The 12124-nt window shown below is 41.1% G+C and overlaps 1 protein-coding gene across 1 annotated transcript; it reads right to left on the bottom strand.

The window, feature by feature from the left end:
• Positions 1-1823: 1823 nt before the first annotated feature.
• Positions 1824-6944, bottom strand: chmp3 (charged multivesicular body protein 3). The gene is made up of 6 exons (XM_084044358.1): positions 6811-6944; positions 6261-6321; positions 5502-5681; positions 5165-5286; positions 3573-3687; positions 1824-3044 (listed from the first exon to the last, which is right to left on the bottom strand). The coding sequence occupies exons 1-6, from the start codon at positions 6853-6855 to the stop codon at positions 2905-2907; spliced, it is 663 nt and encodes a 220-aa protein (XP_083900484.1). The 5' UTR covers positions 6856-6944; the 3' UTR covers positions 1824-2904.
• Positions 6945-12124: the final 5180 nt, after the last annotated feature.

Here is a 12124-nt window from a genome sequence, read left to right as displayed (position 1 = left end):
TTTTTTTTAGCGGACCGCTCGCTCCCTCCCAGCGGTTCTTGTATTCTTGTATTTGTTTGTAGGCTACTGAGGATAAGATTAGAAAGAAATTTAGGGTTAGGCATAGTTTTACTGAGGTTAAATTTAGGATTATAATCCTACATTTAGATTTATTTTAGGAAGTTTATAGATTATAATCCTAAATTTAACTTCAGTAAAACTTTGCTTTACGGTCAGGTTTTTGCACCGTGTTACTGAGGTTAAGTTTAGGAATAATGTTGGGTTTTAGGCATAGTTTACCGAGGTTACGTTTAGGAATACCAGGTGGCGACCGTTCCGTGGTCGCCGGATTTACCCCGGGGCGACTGTGTTTTGAGCGAGCGTTTTGGTATTAGTCCAGAGCTGGCGCACGCATGCAAGAACGTGATTCGGGGTAAACATAGTGCTGCTCACTGCTGCTCAGAGCTAATAGTCTATAGATGGCATTGTTGTGTGTAAGTGTGTGTGTGTGTGTGTGTGTGTGTGTGTGTGTGTGTGTGTGTGTGTGTGTGTGTGTGTGTGTGTGTGTGTGTGTGTGTGTGTGTGTGTGTGTGTGTGTGTGTGTGTGTGCGCGCGCGCGCGCAGTGGACTGGAAATGGTAATGAATTGTTTTACTTAAGTAAAAGTATCAATACTGCAATGCAGAGATACTCTGTTACAAGTAAAAGTTTGGTATTCAAAATGTACTTGAGTAAAAGTCAAGTATTGGCACTAAAATGCACTTAAAGTACCAAAAGTAAAAGTACTCATTGTTCAAAATGCATAAAAAAAAATTGAAAATAGCCGAAGTATATAGGGATAAAGTGGCTAATGCATGTTTTGTAATAATAATACAAATCTACAAAGTAATACTAACTAAAGTTTTCAAATAATTGTAGTGGAGTAAAAAGTAAGTACTTAGTTACTTTCCACCATTGTGTGTGTGTGTGTGTGTGTGTGTGTGTGTGTGTGTGTGAGTGATATTAGAAAAAACTATACAGCTTTGAACTGCATGTTATTTTATACATATCAAAAATAAATATAAAGCCACATAGCTCAGAGTGACAGCATGGGGTGGGCCAAAATAGACTACCAGTGAGAAAAGGCCTGTAACAAACAATATTCAGTAATACGTCACATATTGCTCTTGCCTCTTGGCAAAGCTGCAGCACCTTTGTCAGTAGACCTAGCTTTTAACCTGAACCCTACATTCAGTAGGCCTAGTCCAGCCAAATAACAATCGGATTAAGTTACAGTCAGGTTACAATACAACAAAAGCTACCAAGGGCGGGTTGCAGCTGGTAGAAGATCAATCCTTTGTCCACTTTTTTTAAAAATTAGGAGGAAGTTGGAACTCCACAAAATAGCTCTAAGACTGAATTCACAGCCTCAATTTGATACTGTTGCAATATTAACTAGGCCTATGCTACAGACGCCCTTTAATTAACCAAATACACACACATTCATGGTTTGTCATCCATCCCTTGTTAGTTTGGTTTCTGAAGTACTGAGTGGGCTGTCCTGACAAATCAGCTGTTCCACCAGTGAGATTTACAATAATGATATTCTGATGTTCGAGTTTGAGGTCTAGGTCAGAGTGGGTCTCATCGGTACAGAATGCGGGTGAGGATAGGTGTAATTCATAAAAGTGAGAATTCAACCCCATCCCTATTCTGGTGGGGGGAACAGTAACCAAAAATAGCCTATCTACAAGCTCACAACGCGTCAGCTCTTTTTGGCAAAGTTGATTTGGTGTAGAGTAGACGGTCACGGAAAAATTAGAATACAGTTGCAACTCAGGTCTGTTTCACACAGTTTAAGGCAATGTTTCTCTACAAGCACTCACACAATGCATCCAACAGCAACATGAGACTGTGAAATTGTATTGGTAACCGATACCTTTGTTCTTAAAAGTTTATTTTCACATCTCTCCCACCCACATATAAAAGTATACACACAATGAATAATTCCACAATACACTGGTTATGTATTAACCATTTCCTTTCCCCAGAATTTCTCTGAAATGTAGGCAAAGAAAATCATTGTGACGATGAGTCAATGTTTAACAGGCTGATCATCATTAAGGGCGGTATGCGTGCATTGTTCTAACAAATGTACTTGTATACACAAAGGACAACATATAATATAGATACATTTTGACTGTACAGGAAGAAAAAAATCAATACCAATGCAGAAAAGTCTGCTCTGCTAGTGTTTCAACAAGTTATTTGTTGGATGGGAATATAAGAACAGATTGTACGTTCGGTGTATGTTCTAGAATATGATTTGCATTATACTGAACATTATGTGAAGTCGGCCTAATCAATAATTATTAAATTATTAGCGGGTTTGGGGTAAAGACTGCTAAATGGTGGTTCACAATTTAGGATCACACTACAATATGTTTGAGCTCTATAGGCACAAGCAGGCTTCTGATACTTACATAACATACAACTGTCTTGTATTAGATCCTTTATCTATGTTATGGTGGGTGTATACACCACGCTTTGGATAATGTCTTGGCTTGAGTACGGTCACCCGGCACCTATGCAAAAATCTAGAATCATTCCGAGATGGCCAAACATTCTAGAAAAAAAAACGTTTTGAATGCAAAACTGTCCTATAGTGCAAACTGCAAACCCTTGATTACGTGGACAAAATAAAAAATAAAGATAACGTAGCAGAGTGGATGCTAGGGAAACCCAACACCAAAGTTGTCTCTGTCCATTACTGGTTGAGTAAAATGGCATTGACAGCTAGGATTATGAGAGAAGGATGGGATTCATCTTAAAAGTTCTCCCGGAAGTAGTTTAGCACTTGGAGACAGCTTTCACAATCTACTGCGATGATGACACAGACCGATCCTCCTCTTATAATCCTATATTGACAGGACAGAGGCAGGCAAGTTTAGCTCCTCAAAGCTGCCAATCTGGACTGCATCTCTTCAATGTCCTCTTCTGATTCATCCTCAGAGGCTGCAGTGGCCCCTGCTGGCTCCATTTCAGGCAGGGCATCTGTGACTTTGCTGGGTGCTTTGCCCAGGGCACCTAACAATGAAAGCAGATATGGATGTTTAGATAGAAATACATTGAGGAATAACACCATTTCAGGCCATTATCTATTATGGAAGGAAACCACAAAATAGACAAATATAATGTAGTGTATCCTAAAGCTCCAAAATGAGATTTTTCTCCATTAACTACTTCAGCCATGTTCTATGCTTTGTCGTGTGAAAAAAGCCAATCTATAAGATCACAACGCATCGTGCCGTGTTGTGAGCTTTTAGATCTGATATATAAAAATTATATATTTATTTATTTTTTGACCATGGTTGGAGACACTCCATATACTGCTTTTGGCATTCTTGACTGTAGTACCAAAGCAAGGAACTCTGCAAAGTGCAATAGCATCATATTCGTTTTGGCTAAGGCAGATGCAAGTAAAAGACAAGAATGCAACTTCTACTAGTATACTGATAGCTGCTATGTCATGTTTACGTAGGCAGTGGAAATCAGTTGAAACATTTCTCAGAATGCTGCAACAAATCCTTGTGATACATTTAATAATCAGTTTACCTGCTGTGATTTCAAAGAGGATCTTGTCAACCTCTGCCTCTGCCTCCTCCTCCATATCTTCACCATCTTCCATGCTCTCAAAGGTGTCCTCCATCATTTCCTCAATGATGCCAGCCTGGGAGATGAATAGGTACAGCACAAATAACTACACAGCCTACTGTGATGTACAATATAAAGCCAGACATTATTTTAACCAATCTGTATGATAGAGTATGTTAATACAGTATGACTGGCACATCTGTAGTGGTAGGAGGTTGTCTCCTGGACATAAAACTTAAAACATAAAACATAAAAATCAGAAGGTCACCGGTTCACCTCCTGGCCCACCCAGTTAATACGTGTCGAAGAGTATCCCTGAGCAAAGACGCTTAACCCCTAACAGCTCCCCCTAGAGCTCGTATCATGACCATTTGAGCAGCCATCAGCTGGGTCAAGTTTAAACTGTAATTTCCTCCACAGGATTAATAAACTGAAGTATTTTAAAATACACACTTTTAGAATATAAATGAAAATAAAAGGAACTATATGGCAATATGCAGTATAAAACAAGTCTAAAAGAGGCAAGCCTCCCTGTAATCTTTAGCAATTTTAAGTTACTATGGAAACGTGTGCAATTATTCCTGTGTGCAACTATGCTGTGCAAATACATATGCAGCCATATGCCCATTTCTACTGTACATACAGTACATACACCTGGGTAACGGAACCCTTTGTCTCCATTACAGTGTGCCCAAATTGCAATGCGGTAATCAGTGGCAAAGCTGCACTATAGTACAGACTGGCTACACGTGGGCAGTCGGTTAGTGTGATGGACTGTAATCCTTTGGTAAAAAAAGAAAAAGGCCAATCTAATAAATAGCAATTTCTGTGATTCTGTGTATTTTTTTCATTGTCAATCGTATTTTGGTTGCTTTTTGGGGAACTTGTAAAACATTGGTGATGTATGTTTTGAGGCACTAGATATTCTTTAAAATAAAAAGTAATACAACATGAATAAAGCCATTTCACTTTCCAAAAAAATAAGTAATATGACTTGCTGTTTCATAATACAGTATATTGGCAGTGTGTTTGCGCTATAGAAGATATCTTGCCAATATTTGGTCTCACATTATGGCAAGGTAAACTACACAACCCAAACCTCTACCAAAGTTTAATTGTGCTTTAATTTAGATTCCAGCACGCAAGGGTGTCTCTTGACAAAGAAAAACAGATCCACTGTACACGACGCGTTGATAGCTTGTAGATCTGTTCTTGGCAAGCGACACCATCATGCTACATAGTATAAATCACTGTTTCCCAAAGAGTGGGTCCGGACCCATTTGTGGGTCGCGGACCCATTTTTCTGGGTTGCCAGTAAATATCCCCTTTGTTTCGTTTCCTCAACATTTTTCAAAAGTATTTCATAAATAACATCAGAAAATCAAATGATTTTGATCAATAAATAAAAAAAACGTTTAAGAAGTTGTGAAAATAGCAGATCTACAAGCTATTTTCAGTAGTGTGGGTCCCGGGCAAACGTCTAATTTCTCTTTTGGGTAAGAAGCCAAAACGTTTGGGAAACAGTGGTATATATTATAGGCTATAGTGCTGACCTTCATCATCTCCTTTGAGAGGTCCCTCATCGTGGCTTGGATCTCTGGGATTTTAACTAGGCTCTGCATGGCTTTCATCACCTCTGTGCTCTTCTGAATTGCCCCAGCTACACGCAGCACAGCTAGAAACACACAAACAGAATTCACTTTTCTAACACCAACAATTCACAACATTAAGCTACGTACTGTCACATTGACAACCCGATGGTAGAACAACCAGGTCTTCAACACAAAAATGACAGAATAATGAAACCCAAGTGGGAATAAAGCAATTCTAGTAGGAATATATAATGACGCCGTCTGTTCCAGTGTACTGTAACTGTCTTTCATTACTTACAAAGCTGGTTCTTCATGCTGAGAAGTATGGAGTTCATGTGGGCTTTAGAAGCATAGAGCTTGCTGATAGCTCGCCTTGACTGGATCAGCTCCTTAGCTAGAATCACACATACATCCCTCTGTCCCTTCTTAGCTGCATCTTTGATGGATCTCTTGACTTTCTCCTCCTCTCTCTGAATGTCTGAAAAAGATTAGATATTACATTGTTGAGTTGTGTCTATAATATATATATTACCTCAAACTACACAATATATGTAATAAAATGCTATTTAAAAAGGTGCTGTAAGTGATACATTTTTGTTTGTTTGTTTAAATAGAGTAAGCTTTATATTCCCATAGCAACCATTGTAATAGAGTATGTTTCAGTGGCAGGGGTCTCTCCAGATCTTTAATAGACAGAAAATGCAGCTTGGGATAATAACAATTTAATGCAATCAGGAGTGAGAACTAATAGATGACACAGGATAGTGAAGTGAATTTGGAAGTGATTAAAAACAATAAATGAACAGGAACTGAAACACAAGCTGCTAAATTATGTTCTCTCTCCTGATGGGGTGAATCTGTAACCCACCAGATCATTTTTTTTCTATACTAAAGTGAATAGATGGAGAGACGGAGAGATACCTGTTACTGAACAAACACTATTGGAATGAGCTTTAACTTTTTTTATCAATACACCTTTGGTTTTAACAAAACAATAAAACTTACAGCACCTTTAACTGATTAAATAATCTGTAAAGGACAAATGTTGAGAGCTCACCTCGAATCTGTCTGTCAATCACCCTCATCTCCTTCCTAATTTTGAGAGACCATTCATTGATCTGAAATGGGACATTTATCGTCTTTTTCATTATCGTCAATAAATATAGTATAGGGTTGGTAGAGTCATAGAGATAGGTGAAATACTAAGCGTAGCCTTAAAATGTGTTAAATAAGGCCATGTAAAGGTTTATAGGCTTCTTGGATAAACCACTGCTCAAAAGTGAGGTTTGTTTACATCTGAGCTAACAGCTGACTCGTGTAAGCAGACATGCTAGCTAGCCAACTGTATACCAAAAGAAAATAAAACAAGGATGACGTTTTAAACATTTTGGTGACAGTGTAGAAGAGATTCACACAGATTAAACAAAGACGAATATTTGCTGGAGAAACAACAAACGTTATGTATATTATTAATATATTGTTGTCATACTAGCAACAGCTTGGAGAAATCAGACTAAGCTAACAGTTAGCGACTCCCATGTTTGTTGTGTATCTAACTACAGCTATCTTAGTTAGCTTAATACTACAAATAATATTTCTTTGCTCACCAGGTCTTTTGGTGGCTTTTCGTGTGTTCTCCCGAATAGTCCCATTGTAACTTCGTTCTATGGAGACGTTTAGCTAACCTAGTAGCCAGCTAGCTAGTGGCTTGATTACCTGGCACTTCCTGTTCTGTTTTTAGGGTCCGGCCCAGTTCGAATATAATCAAACACACCCCTCCCTGTCCCCATAGTTGTAGTTTGACACAGTCACACGGCCCGACAACCACAGACTGGTTTGACAACAGTGGGTAGCCTACATACATGTATGGCTTTGTGAATAACTAGTTTTAGTTTGAACACAGCTTCATAGTTTAGTTTGGAAATATGTTTTACCTGTCCTTGTTGCACCAACCTATTTGAAGTGTGTGTGTGTGTGTGTGTGTGTGTGTGTGTGTGTGTGTGTGTGTGTATGTATGTATGTATGTATGTATGTATGTATGTATGTATATATGTATGTATGTATGTATGTATATATATATATATATATATATATATATATATATATATATATATATATATATATATATATATATATATATATATATATATCGTCCAGTATTACAGCATGGCATTCATCCAAGAATTATGCAATAATGCCATTGCCTTGGACAGTAAACACCTGCCCATGTCTTCGTTCCACCAAACCATAACTCTGGACTGTCACATGGATGATCATCTTAAAAAATGTATCTAGAAATGTATGAAAATGAACAGTCAGCCATTCACGTACCTGCACCATTAAAAAAACGTAAATACAAATCTATATCTACTTCCTTTTGAACAACCTGCCAGTACTGGAAATGTTTAGTCAAGTTGTAATTGTGTGTGCGAGCAAACAAGATATGAATAATACACAAGAGTAAAAGTTGATTTCGGTTCCTCAACCCTGTGCAGTAACAATAATAATAACAAAAAATAATGTATTAAGACGAATGCCCGACGAATGTATTAAGACGAATTAAGTTGAATGCCCTGTAGAGAGACAAAGGTCACACTGCAGCCCTTAAAGGATGACTTCACCCATTTTCAACCTATCTTCATATAATTGGTCCTCACTAATGCTCATTATGATTATTTTCTACTCTGTCTGTGTCTCATAGGAGAGCTGTGGACAGTTCAGAAACCTGCCTACCAGTGACATCATCGTTGGGCAAGTTACTTTTTTGTTGCCAGACCCAGGGGGTCTGGCCCCAGCCATAAAAGTCTGTCCCCCTTTCGTCCATACATGGGCATAGACACAGGCTGACACGTCATGTGAAGTCTGGGTCTGGCAGAACCAGGTCTCCTGGTCTTGTTTTCCAAACAATATATTTGTATTTTTATTTTTATTAACGTGAGAACAATGGCTTCCATTACAGCGTGCTAACTTTCCAGGAATAGAAAGCCTGCAGTTTCTATTAGCTTGGATTCCCCATCGATGATGTCACTGGCAGGCAGGTTTCTGAACAGTCCACAGCCCTCTTCTGAGACACAAAGTGAGTACGGTAGACAAAAATGGAGGCCTACCATATTATAATGAGCACTAGCGAGGACCAATTATATGAAGATAGGTTGAAAATGGGTTAAGTCGTCCTTTAATTATTCCTCCAAGTTGCAGTATGTAGATGACTGTGCTCTTATTGCTCATTCCCCACAGGACCTTCAGATCCTTTCAGTGGTTATCAGAGCCTACAGCAGGATGAGACTGTCTGTCAACACCACCAAGACAATGGAGTTCCAGAACCACATCCATCCTGCCCGTCTTCACTATAGACTACTAAAGCATACCCAGCCGAATAATGGTCCGAGACTTGACAAAGTCAAGTATTTTCTCAAAATCTGAGAACATAAAAATAAACTGCTGTACCCACAAATATCCTGCCGTCATTTACAATTACAAACAGCTCACAAGTAGTTCCTTCATTCAAATATCTGTTCAGTATCCTCTAAGAGGACTGCAGAATTATTTTTAATTTATTTTGTATATATATTTATAATATGAATTAAATGGACAAAAAACAGCTCACCAGACATTAAACCAGCTAACCAATGACAATTTCTTTCTGAACAAGTTGATTAAACAAAAGAATTGCTGACAAGAACTGATCTTCAGTATCCAGCTACTGTCATTGACAAAGACACATTTCTGTAGTGAATCACTGTTCAGTACGAGCACCACTAAAGTATTGCACAACAAGTGTTTTCAAGTCGCAGGAAAGAAATAGCAAGACCATCCAGGGTTAAAATAAAGGAGTGATTTACAATGTAGTTACAGAATTCTGACACTTTGGCAAAATCCCCCAAAATGGACACAAAGTAGGCCTACAGTGCCATTACATGAAATCCAAAACCAATTATCTGCTGGCTTTGGCAGACTCTGACACTGGGTCTTTCAGGACAGGAATCTCCATCTGCACATCAACATTACCACATCAAGTGGCTCACCTACAGCCAACACATCTAATCAACTAGAATGTGTCCCTATAGGATGCCTGCAGTCCACCTCCATGGTGGCACCATGGAGGTGGCTGAACACGTTATTTTATAGGCACTAAGGATCAGATTAATGTTACACACTAGAAAAATGCGCTCTTCGGAGCACAGATCTTCGCCAGGCTTGGTCGCCTATAAGGGCTGTGTCAGTCATGGGGTGCAGCCCTCAGATCGGTGAAACTGTTCATGTTTGTGGTGGCCCCTATGGTAGAAGTGAAAGCATTTCTGAAGGCAATTACACACAGTCATTGGCACAAGACTCACACACCCAAAAAAAAATCACATTTTGGCAAAAAAAACTGTGCTATTTGTAACACCCCATTATCTTACTTTGCCTACTAGAAGTGTATGTGTGCAATAAACAGTCTACGCGGATTGGTCCAGCATTGCTTCAAAGTAGCTGTTCACAGACTCTCTCACACACACAGACGGACCGAGGATAAACACAATCCCCTTCTCTAGACCTGGTAGAGATCATTAAAATAGCAATCGCTGGAGCCACATAATTATATAGATATATAATTCATTCATACAACGTACTTACGTCATCCAAGTCATTTAAAGTTGGCGACTCGCTGCACTCTGTTCATTTTCATTTACAAGTCAATGGGCACATAATAATTTAAAATCATCCGTCAGAGAAATACCTTTTAGCTAACTGGCATGATATTTACATTGACGAAGAAGCAGGAATCATCAATCAATCAATCAATATTTTAATTTAAAAACTCCAGGAATCTGTCTGTCTGTGTCTCAATCGGCTCAGTTGAAACACTTGCCCATGTCCCTTTTAGATCACTGACATCAAAGACTGGCCCCAAGTACTCTAATAGTGTGTAGTGCAACCAAGTACTCTGACAAATCTTGATTCATTGCATTGTCCCAGTTAAATAAATAAAGCATAAAAAGATAATTCTATTCAATAACAGCACCCCATACGTTTTGACGGTAGACACACTATTCTTCATACAAGAGACAAGATGTCCAGTAAGACGGTGGTGGTCACGCTGCGGATTAACGACGAGAGCTTGGCCCAGTCCTCCCACAGCAGCGGGTCGGAGGGCTACCTGAGCTTGTCTTCAGCCGTGGCGAGGACGATGAGCACAGGGTCCCACAGTTACCCGGACGACCAGGAGAGCGCCCCAGACGACCACAAGAAGTCTGCTGCGACTTCGGAGGACTCAGAGCCTGCAGCTGTAGAGTCGAAAGCAAACACCATGGTGGAGCCCCAACCAGACACACACACAGCTGAGGAGAACACAGAGGAGAACACCCCCACCTCTATCCCTGTCCTCGAACCTGCAGCTGACACCTATGAACAGAATGAAAAGAATAATCAGAGTTGTAATGAATCACAACCTTTGCGACATGCAGAATGTAACACTCTGGCAGTGAAAGGCAAGTATGGCGCAGAGTTCCAGTGTTTCTTGGAGGACCGGGTCAAACTTGGCAGGTTCAAGGAATTCTACAAGCTAATTATGCATATTTACCATATCGCCAACATGGGCATCAACTGCATTGACGTCCATGACGACTTGCTGCAAATCAACAACGACGGAAACGTCTGCAATGCAGTGTTGACGCCACACCCACTGCTGAGGCTCTTCATACAGAGACAAGAAGAGATCGACAACCTCAATTTCAGCACGCTAACGTGCAGAATGAAGCTGTTGGTTACACTTTGGAACGACACGAGCTCCAAACGCCTGCACACCAGCGTCGGCATGCGGCAGGACTTCCAGCACACCTCCAGCACAGCCCTGGACATCCTGCCCAAGTCCCACTGCTGCGTGCGTCTCTACGGTATTGGCTCGGACAAGCCTCTGGGATTCTACATCAGTGGTGGCACCAGCGCCTGGGTAATGCCACATGGCCTCGGGACCTTCATCTCCTGGATGGCTCCGGAGGGCCTGGCCGAGAGCACTGGGCCACTGGCAGTGGTGGATGTCAACGGCATCGAGCGGACGGGGAAATCGCTGGACCAGATCATGGACAAACCTATTGTTGAGGTCAAGCCAGTGAACGAGCACAGCAACATGGTCAGGAGCAGCAGGATCTCCGACAGCTTGTGCCAGAAGTCTGTGGCAACTCCCAGCCAGGAATCCTCGGTGGAGGCAGAGAAGACGGCAAAGCCTGCAGCTATGGAGCTGGAAGTCGACACCATGCTGGAGCCCGATCCAGAGAGGGGCACAGCTGAGGAGCCTATAGAGAAGAGACCCACCTCTGTACCTGCCCACAGCACTGCTGCCTTCTACGAACAGAACGAAAATACATCGCAACCTTTGCAACAAGCGGAATGTAATGCTTTGGTGGTGAAAAGCATGTTTGGTGCAGAGTTCCAACGCTTCTCCATGAACTGGGTCAAACCAGACAAGTTCGAGTTCTACAAGATCATCCACCCCATCGCCAACATGGAGATGATGATCAGCTATGCTGATAATCACGGCGACCTGCTGCAAATCAACGATGGCAACTTCTGCAAGGCAATATTGACACCACGCCTCCCACTGAGGATCGTCATACAGAGACAAGAAGAGGTCAACTACGACAATTTCAGCTTGCTGACAGACAGGAAGAAGGCGGAGGTCGTGCTTTGGAATAACATGAGCCACAAGGGCATCTGCAACCTGCAGGACTTACAGCACGTCAACTCCATCACAGACTTGGCCGAGTCTCACTGCCACATGCGTCTTCATTGCCACGCCTCGGACAACCCTCCAGGATACTACATTCATGACTACACCAGCCTGTGGGTGAAGTCACATGGCCTGGTGAGGGTCCCAGAAATCTGCATCTCACGGATGGTTCCAGGGGGCCTGACCGAGTACACAGGGCTGCTGGCGGTCAA

Source organism: Gymnoscopelus microlampas (genome assembly GCF_963454915.1).
Source record: "Gymnoscopelus microlampas genome assembly, chromosome: 20".
Lineage (NCBI taxonomy): Eukaryota > Metazoa > Chordata > Actinopteri > Myctophiformes > Myctophidae > Gymnoscopelus > Gymnoscopelus microlampas.
This window is presented reverse-complemented; position numbering and strand designations above follow the sequence as displayed.

Coding starts and splice junctions, on each gene's coding strand:
- chmp3 (XM_084044358.1), bottom strand. CDS start 6,855: ATGGGACTATTCGGGAGAACACACGAAAAGCCACCAAAAGACCTG. Junction 5,682..6,260: donor GATTGACAGACAGATTCGAG/GTGAGCTCTCAA, acceptor AATCTTTTTCAG/ACATTCAGAGAGAGGAGGAG. Junction 5,287..5,501: donor CAGCATGAAGAACCAGCTTT/GTAAGTAATGAA, acceptor GTGTGTTTCTAG/CTGTGCTGCGTGTAGCTGGG.